The sequence below is a fragment of the Acytostelium subglobosum genome, assembly GCF_000787575.1.
Source record: "Acytostelium subglobosum LB1 DNA, scaffold: scaffold40, whole genome shotgun sequence".
Taxonomy (NCBI): Eukaryota; Evosea; class Eumycetozoa; order Acytosteliales; family Acytosteliaceae; genus Acytostelium; species Acytostelium subglobosum.
In genome coordinates this window covers 37,721-57,193 of record NW_012236493.1, presented here as the reverse complement: position 1 = coordinate 57,193, position 19,473 = coordinate 37,721, and the positions used below count along the sequence as shown (strand labels likewise).

The 19,473-nt window shown below is 45.3% G+C and overlaps 6 protein-coding genes across 6 annotated transcripts; 5 read left to right on the top strand and 1 right to left on the bottom strand.

The window, feature by feature from the left end:
* Window positions 1-21: 21 nt before the first annotated feature.
* Window positions 22-2,150, top strand: SAMD00019534_122650 (hypothetical protein; the record flags this gene model as incomplete). Its single annotated transcript, XM_012892480.1, has 2 exons — window positions 22-2,013; window positions 2,088-2,150. 2 exons carry the CDS (start codon window positions 22-24, stop codon window positions 2,148-2,150), a joined length of 2,055 nt encoding a protein of 684 aa, XP_012747934.1.
* A 762-nt stretch (window positions 2,151-2,912) lies between these two features.
* Window positions 2,913-3,864, top strand: SAMD00019534_122640 (hypothetical protein; the record flags this gene model as incomplete). Its single annotated transcript, XM_012892479.1, has 2 exons — window positions 2,913-3,349; window positions 3,423-3,864. The coding sequence occupies 2 exons, from the start codon at window positions 2,913-2,915 to the stop codon at window positions 3,862-3,864; spliced, it is 879 nt and encodes a 292-aa protein (XP_012747933.1).
* A 518-nt stretch (window positions 3,865-4,382) lies between these two features.
* On the top strand, window positions 4,383-7,804 carry SAMD00019534_122630 (hypothetical protein; the record flags this gene model as incomplete). Its single annotated transcript, XM_012892478.1, has 2 exons — window positions 4,383-5,302; window positions 5,938-7,804. The coding sequence occupies 2 exons, from the start codon at window positions 4,383-4,385 to the stop codon at window positions 7,802-7,804; spliced, it is 2,787 nt and encodes a 928-aa protein (XP_012747932.1).
* Window positions 7,805-8,998: 1,194 nt separating this feature from the next.
* SAMD00019534_122620 (hypothetical protein) lies at window positions 8,999-14,334 on the top strand (the record flags this gene model as incomplete). The annotated part of the gene is made up of 7 exons (XM_012892477.1): window positions 8,999-9,400; window positions 9,479-9,980; window positions 10,265-10,572; window positions 10,643-10,818; window positions 10,906-11,021; window positions 11,089-11,847; window positions 12,158-14,334. 7 exons carry the CDS (start codon window positions 8,999-9,001, stop codon window positions 14,332-14,334), a joined length of 4,440 nt encoding a protein of 1,479 aa, XP_012747931.1.
* A 72-nt stretch (window positions 14,335-14,406) lies between these two features.
* SAMD00019534_122610 (hypothetical protein) lies at window positions 14,407-16,221 on the bottom strand (the record flags this gene model as incomplete). Its single annotated transcript, XM_012892476.1, has 1 exon — window positions 14,407-16,221. One exon carries the CDS (start codon window positions 16,219-16,221, stop codon window positions 14,407-14,409), a length of 1,815 nt encoding a protein of 604 aa, XP_012747930.1.
* Window positions 16,222-17,763: 1,542 nt separating this feature from the next.
* On the top strand, window positions 17,764-19,257 carry SAMD00019534_122600 (hypothetical protein; the record flags this gene model as incomplete). The annotated part of the gene is made up of 1 exon (XM_012892475.1): window positions 17,764-19,257. The coding sequence occupies one exon, from the start codon at window positions 17,764-17,766 to the stop codon at window positions 19,255-19,257; it is 1,494 nt and encodes a 497-aa protein (XP_012747929.1).
* Window positions 19,258-19,473: the final 216 nt, after the last annotated feature.

Here is a 19,473-nt window from a genome sequence, read left to right as displayed (position 1 = left end):
GAATGTGATAATAAGGACATTATGTCAGATAGTGAGGACGACTATTTCGAATTACAATCACCAATCATTTATAATCTGTCTGACGAGGATAATGAGGATAGTAGCTACGAGAGTCAGGGTGATAGCTACGACGATAATAATAGCAACAGCAGTAGTGGAGTAGGTGAACATCATCATTATAAACAACATCATCAACAACAACAATCACAAGGTCCATCCTGGAACAACAACAACAACAACGAGGACGTGGACGAGGACGAAGATAACAAGATGGCCACAACAACAACGACAACAACTACAACAACTACTACTTGCTCTTCAAGGGCGAATGGAAATGGATATGGAAATGGTCATAGCAACGGCAACAGTCACAACAATGGAAACAACAAGAAGAAGAGCAATCTCGCCAAACTATTGAATGGTACCACTCCACGCAACTTTAAACAAGCCGCGACGACTCATGCACAATATGTGGACGATGAGGACACAGAGGATGAGGAGGAAGTCAACAAAAGGAGAAACACCATTGTCTTGGATACCTCGAATGATAGTATAGAGGAGGATGACAATATCAACAACAGTAATAATAATAATAACCATGTAAATACGAATGCAAAGAGGAAGAGAGGTACATCAAACACAACAGTGAATGACAATGAAGATGATGAACCAGAGTATGAGTTACCCAAGTACCTCAATCTGTTAAATGAATACAATGAGGAGAAGAATAAGAAGAAGAAGGAGGAGGAGGATAGTTTCAAGTCGCCACGGAGGAAGACAACAACAACAACAACAACAACGACAACAGCAGCAGGAAACAGATCACCCAATGATGTCATCATCCTTGAGTCGAACAATTCACCGACAACATCGACCACCTCGACAACATCAACATCAACAAACAAACGGAGCAACAACAACAACAACACCAACAATAACAATCATCTTCATCTTACATACCCGGGGATGACATCAACAGCATCCACACGAAAGAAAGTGGCAGCTGCTGTCGAGCCACCACAGCGAATCAGAGCCAAGACATCAAATGTTGTAAAGAAGAAAGCAGCAGAGTCACTCTTTCAACATCCAATGCCAATAATCAATCAACAGGCGACCAACAGTGCATCAAACAACAGCAACAACAATGCATTCTCTTTATTTACGAATCAGAGTCAGCAACAACGACAGCAGAGACAACTTCAACAACAAATACAACCTCAACCTCAACGACACGACATGGTCTCAGTGTCTGTGAATCCTCGGACAACACAGAGTCGACAGAATACGAGCATTCCAACACGAAGCAATACACGAAACGCGACCAATCAGCGAACCAATCATCTCCAATTCCAACCAGCATCGTCATTCACTCCTCCCCCTCCCACGCGTCGTGGCACCATCAGTGCCACGGAGTTATTCCGGTCTCTTCTCAATCGTGACCCTCTGGCGGGAGTCGAGGCAGAGCCACATATGGACACTCGCACCCAAGAAGAGATAGACTTTGAACTTGCCCTACAGTTGTCGTTGGAACAGAACACTCAAGGGCAGGGTCATGTACTTGGTCATGGACAAGGTCTTGGACCAAACCTTGCAGACTTTGGTATTCAGGAAGCAGCATCTACACGTCGTAACCAACACCAACAGATGGTTCATCAACGACAGATGAATCATAGGATATACCAGCGATACCAGGAACAAATGAATTACCAACAACAACAACCACATCAACACCATGGACATCACCATCATCATGGACATGCAGGAGTCGATCCCAACATGCTGAACCTGGCATATTCGTCCAGGGACTTTAACGAGAATGACTATGAAATGCTTCTGCGGCTGGACGACAATGTCCACAACAACAAGGGTGCCACACAATCCTCCATCAACACCCTTCCCGAACACAACATACAAGCTGGCAGCAAAGTGGAGAACTGCTGTATATGTCTGTCACCAATGGAAGTTGACGAACGTGTCAAGAGATTGCCCTGTTTGCATATCTTCCATTCAGATGTAAGTGTTACATGTTCTGGGACACTCACGTATTCATTCACTCAATCACTAACTAACTCCAATCCCTATTATAGTGTATAAGTCAATGGCTCAAGGTCAACAAGATATGCCCAATCGATAAGCATCCAATCGAATGAATAAAGTGGCGCCCTACCATGTGCGCACACAACAGTGTTGTCCCCTTCCTACCTCCCTACCTCCATCCCAGCATTCGAACTCTCTGTGTTCGGGAATGATGATGTCTTCTTGTCATTGACAATATGGTCACGAACGAATGGCGACGCGACGTTACAACATCCCCTTGTGGAACCTCCCGGTGTTGGTCGTGGTCGCGTCCAACACAATTTTGATTGACTTTGCGCCCCATCACTCGACAGGCCCAAGTCCGACGCGCAGTGGTTACACTTAAACACACACAGTCGTTCAATCATCGGGGGCATCCAATCAAAATCCATATATGGGTATCCAATCAACTATCACAAAACGACGTACGTGTCAACATTACATTATTACATATATATTTATGACATGGATAGATGCATACACACCAACAATCTCAAGATTGAGTAATAATATATATCCTTCCTTCTTAGTTCTACATTACCTGAATCCAACCAAGTTATACGTTCTCTAAGATGGTAGACATAACCCCCGCCCCTGCCCATCCATCCTTCCCCTTCCACTCACTCACTCATCCGATGACATCCACACACCTCCACCCTAACACTTCCACTCATTCCGTGTATTCCAGCCTTACTCCCACGTGTCTGGATGTTTCCAAATGAGGTAGGTATAAAAGGATGGACAAGGTCCAAGATGAGGACTCAACAACAAAACATATATTAATTAATCAATTATCCATTTATCTATTCATTGTTTATCAAATAATTAATAATACAATGTTCAAGCCAACATTATTTGTTTGCCTTTTGGTCCTCTTGTCATGTGTCTCTGCCACTGATGTGGATGAGTCCGCCGCCTCTGTTGCAATCAGTGGCAACTACTACTTCTTCAGATCATCTGGTATCGTCTGTGTTAAGGATCCATGCCCATCATGGTTGGCCTCAGACATCAATGGCGAGACTCAGAACATCACCGTCCACTACCTGTCCTTCGCTCCAAACCTCAACCAAACGGTCATCTTTGAGGCTGCCAACGAGGAGGTCATCGTCTATGGTTACCTCATTGTCTACTATGACCGTGGAACCCCCATCAGAAGATTGAACGTTCGTCATGCCTTTAGACAGCTCCCACTCAGCCCAGAGGACCAAGAGACCAAGTCTGGACAGTTCTACTTTGTCGACTACTCTGGAATCGCCTGCATCACCACCCCATGGTATGTGTCAGTCAATCAATCATTCGTCTCAATCTCATACTAACACATTCATTTAATCAATTCATATAACTAGCCCATCATGGAAGGCCACCGCTTTGAACGGAGGTGACCAGTACATTGCTGATAACTACATTGAGCCATACTCCAACTATGCTTACTTTGACTCGAACTGGTTGTCCAAGAAGGTGTTGGACACTGCCATCCCATACAAGGCTATTGTCCAGGCCAACATCTTTGAGAGTACCATCATTGGTAAGGCCATCTACGTCAACATCCTCGACCCAATTGAGAAGTGCCCACCAGTTCCCATCGTTGACTGCATCAGAGGATTGGTCCCAGTGTACACCCGTGACTCTAACCGTTGCAAGAAGTTCACCGCCTGCATCAAGCCAGGTGCATGCACCCGTGAGTTCCCAACCTGTGACGTCGAGGGTTACTCTCTGGTCACATTCCCATCCAAGCCAAACGCTTGCACCAAGGCATTCTGTGATGCATCATTCTTGAGCCAGCAGTAATAATATATATAGAATCATTGACGTTGTCCTTAGAGTATGACAAGGTCCACCATAATAAAATTATAATTATTGCAATCTGATTGTATTGGCTATTGTTACCCAGGGTAAGGGTTGGGCAACGTATGCTACTAGGTGTTGTTCAAGCCTCGGTGGCATTCTATGATCTGATCTTAAAATATGGCAATTTTTCACTGGATTCCCAAAATATTAATAACAGACAAAAAGAATCGACGTTTGATATTGAAGAGACATTATTATAATTATAGTTGGGACTGAGATTCTATATTGTAACAAAAGAGAGAGAGAGAAAGAGAGATATATAATTATATAATTATATATATATAATAATGATGGACACACCAACAACAACAATTACTACGACAACTAGTTCATCAATTTCAAAATATAGAATATTGATTGGTTTTATGTTGTTACTATCAATACTTCTCACTGTTATATATATATGGATTGTACTATTGGATGACAATGAAGCTAAAATAATGATGGATACTCTACGGATGGACCTTAAAAATATTAATAATAATAATGTATTACTTGACACCAATGAGACGGTATTGTTCTTGTTGGGCAATAATGAATGGGGCGGACCAGCTCCAATAGCAGGTGTTCATCAATGTGGATACAATCGAACAGTTATCGAGTTCACTTATGACCACTCGAGAGTAGATGAAGTGGATGGCATTTTCTACTTTGCATCGGATCTCAATGCCTCCACTACAGATTGGATGATCACAATGCCACACCCTGACCGCCAGGTCAAGGTGCTGTATGGCCTCGAGTCGGCCGGCAACATATATGGCAAATGCTTTGGCACACCCAGCTGCATGGAGTACTTCAACTGGACGATCAGTTTCCATCCATATCCACATTCCGATATCACCGTGTCATACTTGTTCAAAGCCGACTTTGACAAGTTCTACGAGCAAGAGCTGACTAGACCATTCAACTTTGAGAGCGCAATGAAGCTGAGACAACCAGGCCGCGTGGCATCGTGGTTCACCACCATCTGCAATATGGAGATTAGCGGATCAAAGAATGAAAGCGAGCGCATCAAATTCATGCGTCGCGTCATGGACAAGATGCACGTCGACAGCTATGGAGGCTGTTTGCATAACAAAGACGAGCCGCCAGGAGGCGGAAGATATAACACGATTGAACAACGAGACAAAAGCAAGATCGCAGTGATGAAGACATACAAGTTCTACTTTGCACTGGAGAATTCAAACTGTCCATATTACATCTCGGAGAAGGCACTGTTATGTTTGATGAATGGTGTAGTGCCCGTGTACTTGGGTCACGAGACAACATTACAGTACATGCCACCTGGATCATATATATATGTTAAGGATTTCAAGAAAATCGATGATTTGGTGGATCGACTACTTTACCTGGATCACAACGACGAAGAGTATCGAAAGTATTTCGCATGGCGAGAGAATCCAGAGACATTAAGGAAATGGGGCGATAAATTCTACAATAACAATTCAATATGTGATCTCTTCAAACTATACATTAAGTTTAAACACAACATGAATATCTTTCCTCGGAAGAATGCCATTGCCGATCCAAAAATAATCATCTGTCCAGAAGCCTACAAATCAATCATTTAATTGATTGATTAATTGAATAAAACTATTGAATAAATATTATCTCTTGACATCCCTCTACTCCTTCGCTCTCGCCTTCAACCCTTACCCTACCCTTACCCTACCCTACCCTACCCTACCCTTACCCTACCCTACCCTCGCCCTCAACCCTCGACTGGTCAACCCTTGCCTGATCCCACCTTCATTTTTTTGCAAGACGACCTAAGTCAAAAACTCTTAATGCATTTATTTATTCATCATCATTCTAATAATAACCAAGGACTTCACTGTATTAATATTAATATAATACTATACAATACATATATACATACATATACATATATACATACATATATATATATATATATAATATATATATATATGAAAAACAACAACAAAGATAAGATATGCGTAATGCTCTGTTGCAACAAAACAAAAGAAAACCGATAATCAATGTCAATGTTAGGCTGTTGGTAGTGTTGTTGTGTGCACTTAATATAGCCTACGTGCTCTATGGCCTGCTCAGAACGGATGATACACTCTGCCATCCACTCAAGCATGACGCAGAGCGCTACTTGCATCGCCTTACAGCAACGCCCGAGATGGCCAGCTCGGGCAACTTGCTGTTCAATCACAACTTTGAGTGGAACTCGATAGGCTGGCGCGAGTACGGTAGATACAATCGCATTGGTCACTTCTCGGTCAACTCTCACTCCTATCCACGACACGTTGTGGCAATCTATCAAAGTTACGACCTCCATTGGAGCGGCCTGTTCCAACCGGTGGACCTGCGCAATCACACAACGTTCCGGAGCGCCGGCTACTACGAGCTGCGCTTGGACGTCGACTACATCAACCTCAACCTAAAGGGCAACCTCAATCTTAGGATGCGAGCATCCAATCAAGACTTTGAGCCCGAGGACATCTCTGACACAGAGAGCACCTTCACCGTGCCCAACGGGGATGGTAGCGGCCATCCGGTGTTTCGTCTAAAGGAGGTGTCGCCCAAGCTGCAAAAGAAAGAAATCAGAAGATTCCTGAACGATAATCACAACAGTCTGGGCTCAATCACATCGCGCGCATCATTGGTCATGTACTCACAGAAGCCACTCAATTATGTTACTTGCTATATATTCACCGAGCAGTCGGGCGTTGCGCTGATAGCCAACACATCGTTGACCGTCAAGCACGTCAGTCAAAAGAAAGAGCCCAGTGTCAAGATGAACCTGCAGCGATATGACAATGAAAATGACAACGACAACAACAACAACAATGAAAAGGCGAGACTGTCAGAGATGATTGGCGACGAGTTCAAGACGCGAGGCTTGACTTGGGAGCAACGCAGAGTGGTGCCATTCTACAAGCGATCGACACGTCGATTCAATCTGAAAACCGACACTACAATCACTGCGCAGCTGGACATATCGCGATTCGCACGACTGCTGGAGCTGTGCATGCAGTGGGATGGTCCCATGTCCGTGGTGCTCTACATCAAGGAGCAAAAGGACGTCAAGGAGCTGGACAAAATGCTCGAGAGCTGGGTCATTGCCAAGAAGTTGGACAATGTCGACCTGCATCTGGCGTACATGAAGTCGGGCAACAAAGACAAGATGTACCCAATCAACGAACTGCGCAACATTGCCATCGAGCTGAGCAAGACCGACTACGTGTTCACCGTGGACGTGGACTTTGTCGTGTCGAATCGTCTGAACGATCACATCAAGCACAACCTATACATCACCAACTACCCTACCAACGTCTTCTTTGTGGTGCCCGCATTTGAGCTCGATGGATACTCGATGAACAACACCGAGCTTTTCCCCCAGGACAAGAATGAGATGGTCAGTCTAATCAAACAGAAAAGGGCACGCTCCATCCTCGACATTGCCTACGAGGAGGCGCATGGCCCGACCAACGTGGCCAAGTGGAGGGGCGCCAAAGAGCTCTATGCAGCGCATCACCGCCACCATTGGGAGCCGTTTGGCGTGGTGCACCGCTCGACCATCGCCTACGACGAGCGATTCGCAGGTTATGGCTGGGACAAGGTGTCGCACATCTACTTTCTACACTTGCTCGAGTTCAAGTTCTTGGTGATGCCCGAGGCATACATGGTACACATGGAGCACCCATCATCGACCACATGGTCCAACAGGACCACGGCGGACAAGGAGTGGATATTCAGCAGTTGGTACGAATCAATCACCGAGATCACCTTCAAATACTTCCCCAACTACTTCAATCCAGTCCAGATGAAGCATGTCTCAACAATGTCTCATGACGAGCTTAACAATGTCTGGACCGAATTTAACCCAAAAGCCTTGGTAGCTAGTTAGGTACGCGGACAGTCAATGGTCAATTGATATATATATATATAAACATGTAGCAATGAGGAAGTACAGTCACTCTCTCTCACTCTCCCCTTAGTCAGTTCAATATATGTTCATTCAGTACACTACACTCTTACACAAGACGCGTCATATTCGTAGATGATGAGGAGACCATCCATCAATCGATCAATCTAAGTTTAATTGGTGTAGAGGCGACACCAACAACATTATGTACTTGTACATAGACTGTCAAAGCTTGTTTTGGATATCAATGTCGTACGACTTAAAGTATGGTACCAGATGTGTGGCCATTGTGTAGGAGTAGGGATAGGGATAGGAATAGGTAGAGCACTGCACTGCTGTACCTGTTCAAACATTTGATGATGAAAGGCGGGTCACAATATTTGATTGTTTGGTGCAAGTTTCCATCTAGCAAACATTGCTCTAACTAAAAGTTTGTCATGACCAACTTGGAGAGATCTTATCCTCCTACCTACATGCAAGATAGGTGCAAAGGGAAAAAGGTTTAGCAATAGACAAGTTTCGGGGCATGCCAGGTCAACCACGTGATGTGATCGCCCCTCTGGAAAGTCTCCAAAACCCATCAACATACTCTAACGATTACATTGATCTTTCGGTGCAAGTATGACCCATCAAACACCCACATCCACACACAACACTGACACAATTAATCACACTTGATCAAACAGATATTTTAAAAGTTTTATCGCTTTATTACTTTGCGACCCCCATCTAGGCCCGAACTAGGCCCATATCCTCATGAGGACATTATTAAATCTACGAGGATAGATAGGTCCTAACACACAAACACGAAACCATCTCAATCTAAATAGTCTGTCATCTTCATCAACTCTCAACAAATAAGGTGCACCAGGTCCTCCTGCTCATCAACTCCAACAACAATTCTATGGATGATTGTGTGCAACCTTATAACCAATCAAGAACATCCCCCTTTGAGTTGATCATTGTACTCAATGTCATGTCATGTCATGTGATTGATTTATTGATTGGTTGATCACTTGTTACTAATTCCTTTCTGATTTTTAATTATTTGTACTATTATTATTATTATTATTTGTATTTATTCCATTCACTTAATCACAATCAATCAACCAGTCATAACACGATCATATCATGGAACGATGGATTGTCTCAATCACACTAGTGTTGTTCATGATTATGGTGTCCAGCGCTGGAGCAATGAATATTCAATCAGCAACAATTGTCCAGAAGAGTACAAATGTGTTGGGCGTTGATATGAACTTTGCATTGATTGACATTGCATTTGACAGTGAGCTTTACTTCAATCAGGTCGTGACATGTCCTAACTTCACATGCCCAGCACCTCCAACGATTGACTGCACCTGTGACTACACCGATCACAATGAATGTCCAAAAAAGTTGAATCCATCATGTCCAACATGTCCAACACGCACAACAATTGGCAGTGGACAATTCTACGATCGATGCAATGACACATGGACCACAATCCAAGCAAATCAAACCTATCGCTTTGACAACGTCACTCAAAACATGTCATTCCGTTACAAAGCCAACACCAAGTATTGCGAAGGAATAAGGGTATGTCTGAGTCTGGAAACATTCCACTCACTCACTCCCACTGACTAACTCACTTAATCAATCAATGACTATTGTTAGATTTACATTGGCCAGGATCAGGGCGACGTGACATTGTATGAGGGAACAAAGGGCGCGGAGACTACATTGATTGCAAGGTATACTGGATTGGAAATGTCGGATATGTTGACGGTGATGGACGTATGTCCTTCGGATAATCTTCCAATCTATCCATTCCAATCATGGACCAATGGTACATTCTTCTTCACAGTGGTGCCTCACTCATCAATGGTATCATTTTCATTGACTTTGTACTCGGGACCCGTCAACAAGATTGATAACAGTCAGCCTAAATGTACACAGGTGTTGCCAACACATCAATGTATCAATGATGGTGAGCAAGTCAAAGGTGTACACAACAACATGGACTCATACACATTCTACACATTCGTGGTTGACAAGAGAATGACCTTGGCCATTGGTGTCCCCTACCTCAACCAGAGCACAATGTTATACTTATCCGACGAAAACTACCTCCCCAGCTCAAACCCTGGGCAATTCAAATGGGCAATCTCTGACACAAGTAAGTATTAATAATTGATTGATTGAGTCTGGATTAATTCCATCCATACTTACTCCCCTGACCCCGACTCACTCTCAGACGAGAACTCAGGATTGCTCGAGATTGGACCATTCGAGAATGGAACAGCAARGGATATTGTATATTGGCGTTCTACTCATTCTATGAGACCAACTTTACATTTACATTTACTTCCAGCGCACCAAAGTGGCGAACACCAATCACAAGCAATTATCCGAGAGGTGGATCATACAATTTATTGGGATCGGCAACACTCACTACTCCAGACGGCGAGGTCTACACTTGTAATGATTGGGGCGACTCTTCATTCTCTGTACTCTTCCCTCGATTGTACAACAACCCACTGTGGCCAGTACCCGTGCCATTATACTCCAATCCAATATTTAGTGATATCAACTTCTTCTCCAACCTCTATTTCAATGAGCCCATCAACACACCCAAGTCCAACTCATTCCAAGCTGCATTCCTCCTATCCTACAGCGTGTATCCATCAGTCAAAGTCATCAGCGACTTCAACAAACTTCTCAACTCGACCCTTACCTTCACCAACCGATTGATCGACTCCAATGGAAATGTTAGTATTAATCATCATTGTGGTCTGGAATGATTCCATACTTACTCCTCCTTACCCACTCCACCACTAGGCCTTAGAGGGACCAGTTCGATTCCAACAAGGAGTGATCAAGTGTAATTACACTGATTACCAGTTGATATTGGAGGATATGAAGACAAAGGAGAATAAGATATTTGAGGAGACGTTGTACTCTAATGTATCGACATTACGTTATGAGATTGATGCTCATACTCTACGTGATCCATGGTATGGATGTGTGGAACAGGCCAATCAACTACTATCGATCCAAACTGTACAGACTACACAATCCACTACCACTTGTCAGTACCTTAGCTCTGATCCAAGGTACCTCTCCGACCCATGTTGTAACACTGGTCTACAATTTGTACAATGTTGCAGTGAGAGGAATGTATCCGTACCAACTCCAATCTTCCTTGGTGTTCAAACGAGTAAGTATAACTTCATAGTTTGATCATAAACCACTCGCTCACTCAATCAATCAATCTACTACTTTAGACGCTGTACAGGCACAATGTTCAAGTGTTGGATGTACTTCATCGATCTTGGATGAATACTTCAATGCATTGTCGAGTATCAATCGTGGAGAATGCACTATTCCTCAGTCGGACTACAAAGAGTTCCGTCTAAACATTGACAGGACATTGAGATCATGCAAAGATGTCTACTCTGACGTGTATTGTGAGAATGATGACATGTGTAACACCAACAATGCCACTGGAGTACAACGAGTCAGCTGTAACCTTTACAGCAGGGTCTGTGAACCAAGCCGTGTGTCACAGGACAAGGCCTACCTGTACTGTGTGCTCAATGAGTCTACACCGGCCACACTCTACTTCCTCAAGTATCAAGTTGGTCTGGGAAGCGTACAGAACATCAACACACTGGTCGATCAGATGTACAAGTTGTTCTTGACCGACGACTGCTCAACATACACTGGCCTACAGTATCGCAAGTACAGCACATATGAGTCATCACAGATCCAGGACTATTGCTACCCCGCGCCACACTGTCTGGACAACACATGTCTCACCGTACACGACATTTGCTACGATGGATACTTTAGTGGCTTTGGCTTCTACCCCGAACAGGCCACTCAGACACAGTGCGAACAGGTCAGCATCTGTCCAACTTGTGCGCCAAACAACGCAACATGTCAGGCAGCTGCATGTCCCAATGGCAACTTCTGTGGCTATTGTCCAAACAATCAAACATCCTGTTTCAAGTTCCCTGATCTCTCTGGCAGCAGTGGCGCATGTAACTCGTCTAATGTGTGTCTGCTCCCGAATGGACAATACGCGCCCAACTTGTCCGAATCCGAATGCAAAGCCCGAGGTCAATGCAGCGAGAAATGTGGCTACTCATGTGCTGGATTCACCGGTTGTGTCGTCCAGCCGATCAACATCACTGAAGACGATTGTCTCAACTTTGTCCTTGGTGGAATATGGGACAACAGAGGCTTCTGCCSGATTGGCACTATCTACGAACAAGACCACATGTCAATCCAAGAAACACCTCTGGGTTGACTGCAGCACCATCACCTCAACCTCTGAATGTGCGTCTATAGTGGGACCTGAGGACAGCCCAGTTAACTTGTGCAACCTCAAGGGCAACGAATGTCTGACAAAGGATGAGTGTGATAATGTTGGAGTGTGCTCAGACTCATACTTCTTCCAACAGGCCAACACGATCAACTATCCAGACGGTCTTGGCAAGTGTATGTTCCCGCGCCCACTCAACATGGACCCTCCAACATGCAAGGTGAACGAGCAGAATGATTCCCCAATGGGTTGTTATGCACATTTCCCAGAGGTCTTCAATGAAGCAGAATGCACGCAGCAGGGTGGCACGTGGTGGACTCAATCAGAGAACAACAGGACGAGATGTGAGGAGCAGATGGGATGCCAGGTGCCAGACCGCAGCTATGCAGCTTTGGCCAATCAGTACCGATTCAACGAGATGAATATAAGTCAGTGCACAGGCTGTGGGGTCAGCGATCATCAATGGACCAATAAGTTCACGTGGACACAGGCAAGATGGATGCCAGGTGTCATGGTCAAGGCTCAATGGATCAAGGGTGGTGCGGTCAAGCCTACCACCTGGGGTCCAACCTTTGACTTTGACCGCTTTGCCAAAGCCATCCAGAATGCATTCTATGGACGTCTTGTCGACCTGATGCGCTCATCTGCCATGTGTCGAATGAATCGTCTCCAAGAGAATCTGGACTCAATCGCATGCAGTTGCTCTGGACCAGGAGGATCACAATGCTTTGGTTCTTCGGCAATCCTGCTTGGAACGACGACCGCATGTGCCCAGTCATCATCCAACTTCACCTTCAACATTGGACAGCTCCTGTTCACACCCCAATCAGTGCCATTGTCATGCGTGAGTGTGTTGGTATCCCAGATTAGCAAGCAACTCTACACCTCCACGGCCACAGCATCATTGAGCTCAGCCTTTGTATCATACAAGAAGCCTGGTAGTTTTGCAATATTCAATGATAAGGGTGCCAATATTGGAACGATTCTCAATGATGGAGTCAAGCTCCAGCACCAAGGTGTGGACTCATTCACCCTTTGTCTGCTTGGCGGATCGACCACCTCAGACTTCCCCATCCTCGACTTTGCTCAACAGAGTGCCAATGATACCAAGACCCTAATCCCTCTTGGTCTCCAAACATTCCACCTATCAGTGGCAAGTGGACTCAATTACCTTTGTGCCAATGTCACAGTCAACAACACAGACTCATCGACCTACTTCCCGATCATCAGATTATCAGAGTGGCGCACTGCCACCAAACACCTGTTTGACCAGACCACCACAGGTCTCATCTACACTCTGGCTGTGCTCTTTGGAGTGAATGCCGTTTGGGGATTCGTCCAGCTAGTGTTTGTCGGCTACAAGTTAATTCACAACAGTGTCCGCTTCAAGCTGGTCCATGGCCTACTGCTGGCAATCACCACGTTCATCACGATCCGCTCGATCTATTTCTTCATGCTGCCCTCTGGCAAGCTGTCCAACTCACTGGTGGCCGACTACATCCTTGTTGTATTGCCCACATTCATCTACTTCACATCATTCTCTATCATTGTCGTGCTGTGGTATGTCATTGTTAGCTCGAAGCTACACGTCAAGTTCTTTGAACGATTCAGACAAATGATTATCGTCATCAACGTGATCATCTACATCATCTTCATCATCATTGTGTTGGTGTTCAACTTCTCCAAGAAGCAGCCTGCTAGCGAGTGCGGCGCACGAATGACTGTCATCCCCAGCAGCACCACCCCTCAGCGCGCCGTCTCAATATTCTACGCGGTGGTGCAGGCGGTGATATCTCTGATCATCGGCTCGGCCTTTGTCTACTTTGGCTGGTCAATCTACAACCTGGTGGGCTCAAAGAACCAGCAGACTGAGCGCCAGGTCAAGCGCACCAAGTACCAGAAGAAGATCTTCTTGGTGGCCTCCACATGCTCGGTCGGATTCATTCTGCATTGTATCTTTGTTCTGATATTGGTTGGCACCGAGCCATCCAACATTGTGTTCAGTTTTGTTGGACTGATCATCACCGAGATCATTCCAGTTATAAGTATACTGATCTCTTACAACCAGGGACATCTTGGCGGAATGCGCCGATCAACAGGCTCCACCAACACCAGCATGCAGAACATGTCTGGCAACAACAGCACCAGAGGTGGATCGACAACCACAAACAATAATAGGTCAGAGGACTCCTCAACCTTCTAATAAACTATCCCGAATAGGACTCAACTCAGTCTGATGAGGTGTTGGCGCTTCGCTATATCTATTATTATATTATTATACTTTATGGTCGAACCAGTGATTGTTGTTGTGATCGTGGTTCATTGTCGCCACATTCTTCATATCAATCGGGTTGAAGTATTGCGGGAAGTACTTGAAGTTGAACTCTGTGATCGATTCGAACCAACTGCTGAATATCCATTCTTTGTCGGCGGTGGTCCTGTTGGCCCATGACGTCGAAGTCGCATGCTCCATGTGTATGGTGTATGCCTCGGGCAACACCAGGAACTGGAACGACAGTTTGTGAAGATAGTATATGTGTGACACCTTGTCCCAGCCGTAGCCGGCGAAGCGCTCGTCGTACTTGATGGCCGAGCGATGCACCACACCAAATGGCTCCCAGTGCTCAGAGTAGATCGCTTCGTACGTGCTCTCGGCACGGATCCACTTGTTAATGTCGGTTGGTTTGTGCGCCTCCTCGAATGAGGCGGCAAGGATCTGTCGAGCCTTGTCCTGCTTGAGGAGACTGACCAACTCTCTCTTGTCCTTTGGGAATATCTTGGTGTTCTCCATCGAGTATCCATCCAGCTCGAACGCGGGCACCACAAAGAAGACGTCGACTGGGTAGTTTGTGCTCTGAAGATGGCTCTTGATATGCTGGTTCAGACCATTGGACACTACAAAGTCCACATCGATCGTGAAGATATATTCGGTCTTGCTCAGTTCGATGGCAATATTGCGCAGCTCATTGATTGGATATAGATTCTCATTGAGCTCCCTCTTGTGCGCCAGATGGATGTCGACATTTTCCAGTGCGGCCATGTTGGCTCTGTCCTCGAGCAAGGTGTTCAGGTCTCTGATGTCCTTTTGCTCCTTTATATAGATCACCACGGACATGGGACCATCCCACTGCTTGCACAACTCGATCAAACGTGAGAATCGCGAGACGTCCAACTGTGCTGTGATTGTCGTATCGGTCTTTTTGTTAAAGTGTCGCGTGGACTGTCTGTAGAATGGTTGCACTCTGCGCTTCTCCCACATCAAGTCCCTCAGCTTGAACTCGTCGCCAATCTTCTCAGACAACTTGGCACTGTCATCCTTTTCGAAACGCTGCATGTTCACCTTGACGCTTGGATCCTCCTTGTAGTCGACATGTCGGACAGTGAGCGATGTGTTTGAAATCAACACGATGCCTGGCACCTCGGGATAGATGTAGCATGTGACATAGTTGAGAGGCTTCTTTGAGTACATGACCAATGATGCGCGCGATGTCAGCACGTGCAGGTCCTTCTGATGCTCGCGCAGGAAGTGGCTGACAGCATCACTGAGCACCTCGCCCTTTTTCGGGTTCATCAGCTGGTTGCCACTGCCGTCCGTGTTGGGTACGGAAAAGACGTTGTCGGTGGTGTGGGCATCCATCGGTGTGAAGTCCTTTGTGACGGCTCGCATCTTGATGTTGAGGTTGCCCTTGAGGCTGAGGTTGATGTAGTCGACGTCGAAGCGCAGCTCGTAGTAGCCCGAGCCCATGAATGAGGTGTGGTCACGCAGGTCGACCGGCTGCAGCACGCCGTTCCACGGCAGGTCTGGCGTGGCATTAATGAAATCGCCATCGTATATCGCCAGCATATGTATTGGGTGCTGCTTATTGGTGGCGCGTGTCACACCGTTGGAAAAGTGAGACAGACGGTAGCGACCGTAATGTCGCCAGGCCACCCAGTTCTGAGCAAAGTCGTTATTGTACAGCAGGTTGGGTGAGATTGCGCCGTTTCTGTATTTGGTCACGTGGCGCTCTGCCTTTGGTGGAGGGTAGCATACGGCACTGTCCCTCGCGCCCCACATATAGAACAGGTAGACAACATTGACAAAGCACATTGTCATGATCATCCATTTCAGATTGATATTGAGCAATGTACCTCCTATACCACCTCCTCTTTTTCTATTAAATATATTGTACATTCTCTCTTTCTCTCCCAATGTGAGCCAGTCTGTCTGTCACCTCCTCCTGTTGTCGTCGTATATATAACTTGTTTTATATTGTATATATATATATAATATATGATATATATGTATTATATATGTTTATATTAATTATGATAATAACAAAATGAATGAACTATCAGATGTCAACATCTACAGTTTTATCAACAGTCACACCATAAACCAAGATCAAAAAAATTGAACAATCGTATTCTCAGAGTTTATTTATTTGTTTGTAGGATTGTGGTCTACCTGTCACCATCCACTTTGACAATTTTGTTAACTCCATCAAGTCATGATTATTTACTCTTTCAAACAATAAAGTGAATGAATATCATACATAAGTTCAACCAATGGACTAATTCCATTTGTCTTGTGATTGTAAGATTTATTGATTGAATGATTAAACAATTGGAAAATGGTGATGTTATTTAAAAGTGAAGAGCCATGTCGAGTTTTCTTTATTTACAATCAATCAATCAATCAATTGATTTGGTTGTATGACGATCGGGCTCTCTTTATTCGCTTGGTAATGAGAACTATGGCCACCACGAGAATTATTGCGCCGACAGTGCTACCAACGGCGATACCTGCAATTTCCAAAGGTGAGAGTCGATGAGGTAATAGATGACACAGGGTGTCTGTGTTTCCAGTGACATTGCAACCCAAGCTGGTGAAGGTGCAGTTGGTGCTGGCAAAGTTACTCGTTACATTGGACAATATGATCGATGACGTTGCGCACAAGATGCCTGTGTTACCCCCCAAAGGTGTGAGCTGGTTGTTGGTCAGAGTGGCATTGTTAACGTAGTTGAAGAAGAATGCGTATTCCGCATTGTTCTTCTTAATCTCTATGTTGCTCATCGAGTAGACGCTAGTCATCATCGCCATGACGAGTCCATAATCTGTGTTTCCATTCGTGAATGAAGTGTTGCTACAATGCCTAGTTGTTGGTCTTTGCCTGGCCGCCACTATGACCATTTCGGAACCTTGTTCCCTCCCTCCTTCTTCCGTATTTGACTCCAAGATCGCCATCCTCGCCTTAACTCAGTTTTCAGTCCGTGGCTGGCCGGATGCCAAAGAAATGTATTATTCGTGCTTGCATACTAAATCTGTTACACTATTATATATGAGTAATATGAATACCTGAGGTTCAGAATGAAGATCATCAAACATTAAAGTGTAATGACCTAGAATGATTCAGGTTTCACAATGGGCAGTATTATCAATTCGATCGTGCATTGAATATGTTATCTGTATTATTATTATTCATTACACATACAAATGATGTGTTGGAGAATGAACATCATAGTTTGACCACAAAATGTTCTCGCGATGATGCCCACATTTGGTGAAAGTGTTGCAGACAGAATGAACAACTTGTCACTTGGAATATATATAAATACGAATAAAGAGATAAAGAGATAAAGATATAGGAGAATGAGTGGATTCCCAGGTGATTTGAACGATGATCAGAAGAAGACTTTGGAGGAGTTTAAGACGAGATTGACGAATGATAAGAATGACTTGAGAACAAAGTTGGGTTTGACAGAGGACAACAACAACAACAAACATGTTGTGTTGTGGACTGTCGACATGGAGGAGGACAGTGCTCAACGTGATATTGTCTGCTTGAAATTCTTGCGAGCACGTGACTTTAAGTTGGAGCAGTCGTACGAGATGTTCAAGAAGTGTCTTGCGTGGCGCAAGGAGTTCAACATCGAGTCGTTGTCATCGGAGCAGTTCCCCGACTACTACGCAAAGATTGGAGAGATATACAGGACCGACAAGGAGGGCCGTCCCGTGATGTTCAACTACTACTGCAACATTGACGTGGACACCGTCTTCAAGGACGGCGTCACTCAGTTCCTGCGCTGGAAGGTGGCCCAAATGGAGTCGGCGATCGCCCAGCTTGCCGCGGGCGGCTGGTCACAGGAGAACATGGTCGTTGTGCACGACTACAAGGACGTCTCGATGCTCGGCATGGACAAGCGCACCAAGCAGGCAAGCCGCGAGACCATCCAATTGTTGCAGGACAACTACCCAGAGATGTTGGCGCGCAAGTTCTTCATCAACGTGCCCTGGTTCTTTGAGAAGCTGTATGGCTTCTTTACGGCCTTCTCCAACGAGCGCACCAGAAAGAAGTTCATCGTCTGCGGCAACAAGACATACAGGAAGGAGCTGCTCCAGTTCATCGATGCCGAGTCGTTGCCCACCAAGTACGGCGGCATGAGCACGGAGGAGTCCAACAAGATTGAATGTGCTATCATCAAGGCCAAGGACGCACTGCGCGTCGATCTTGGCGAGCTTCAGTCCGAACAGATGATTGAATGGGAGTTCATCTGCGAGTCCATGGACATTGGATTTGGAATTGAGAAGGCGGCCAACCCAGCACCATCATCACCAACTTCATCATCCGACACGCCAACCTCACCGGGCAAATCAAGAAAGCAAGCCGCTGGCAATGTCACTGTACTGGACATTGCTCAACATGAATACAACGCTGGATCTTACAAGGTTGATGAGGCAGGTCGTTATATATTCGTACTGGACAACACCTATTCAATCTTCAACAAAAAGTCGGTTCACTATCGCGTGGCAGTTAAGGAGCATGACTCCAATCCTGTTGCCCCTGCCGCTGCACCATCCACCACATCAACCACTACTACTACAACTCAATCATCTGATCCAGCACCTTCCACGACGACCATCCCGGAGACATCAACCACAACAACAACGACAACAGCTGCTGATGCCGCTGAGACAACAACCTCCAATCAAACAAAGGAGGAGACAACGACAGTGCCCTCTTCAACTCCAGCTGAGGCCACAACTGAGCCAACAACAACCGAGGCTCCAACTTCAGAAGTCCCATCAGCAACAGTTACCGAGGAGGTCCCAAAGACAGAAGAGGAGACCAAGAGCGAACAATAAACATGTCAATCAATCATTCAATCAAAGATATCTTATCTCTTAATTTAAAGCTGGAAATGGAATGGAGTTATTAATTTATTACAAGGTTAACTTTGGACTAGTGTCAAACTAGATTGGTTATTAGCCTGGATACTTGGACTTAGGTGAAAGGAGTATGTGGGGTCACATGATGCACACCATTGGTATCCACACCGTACGGTGGATGGCAATGATGCA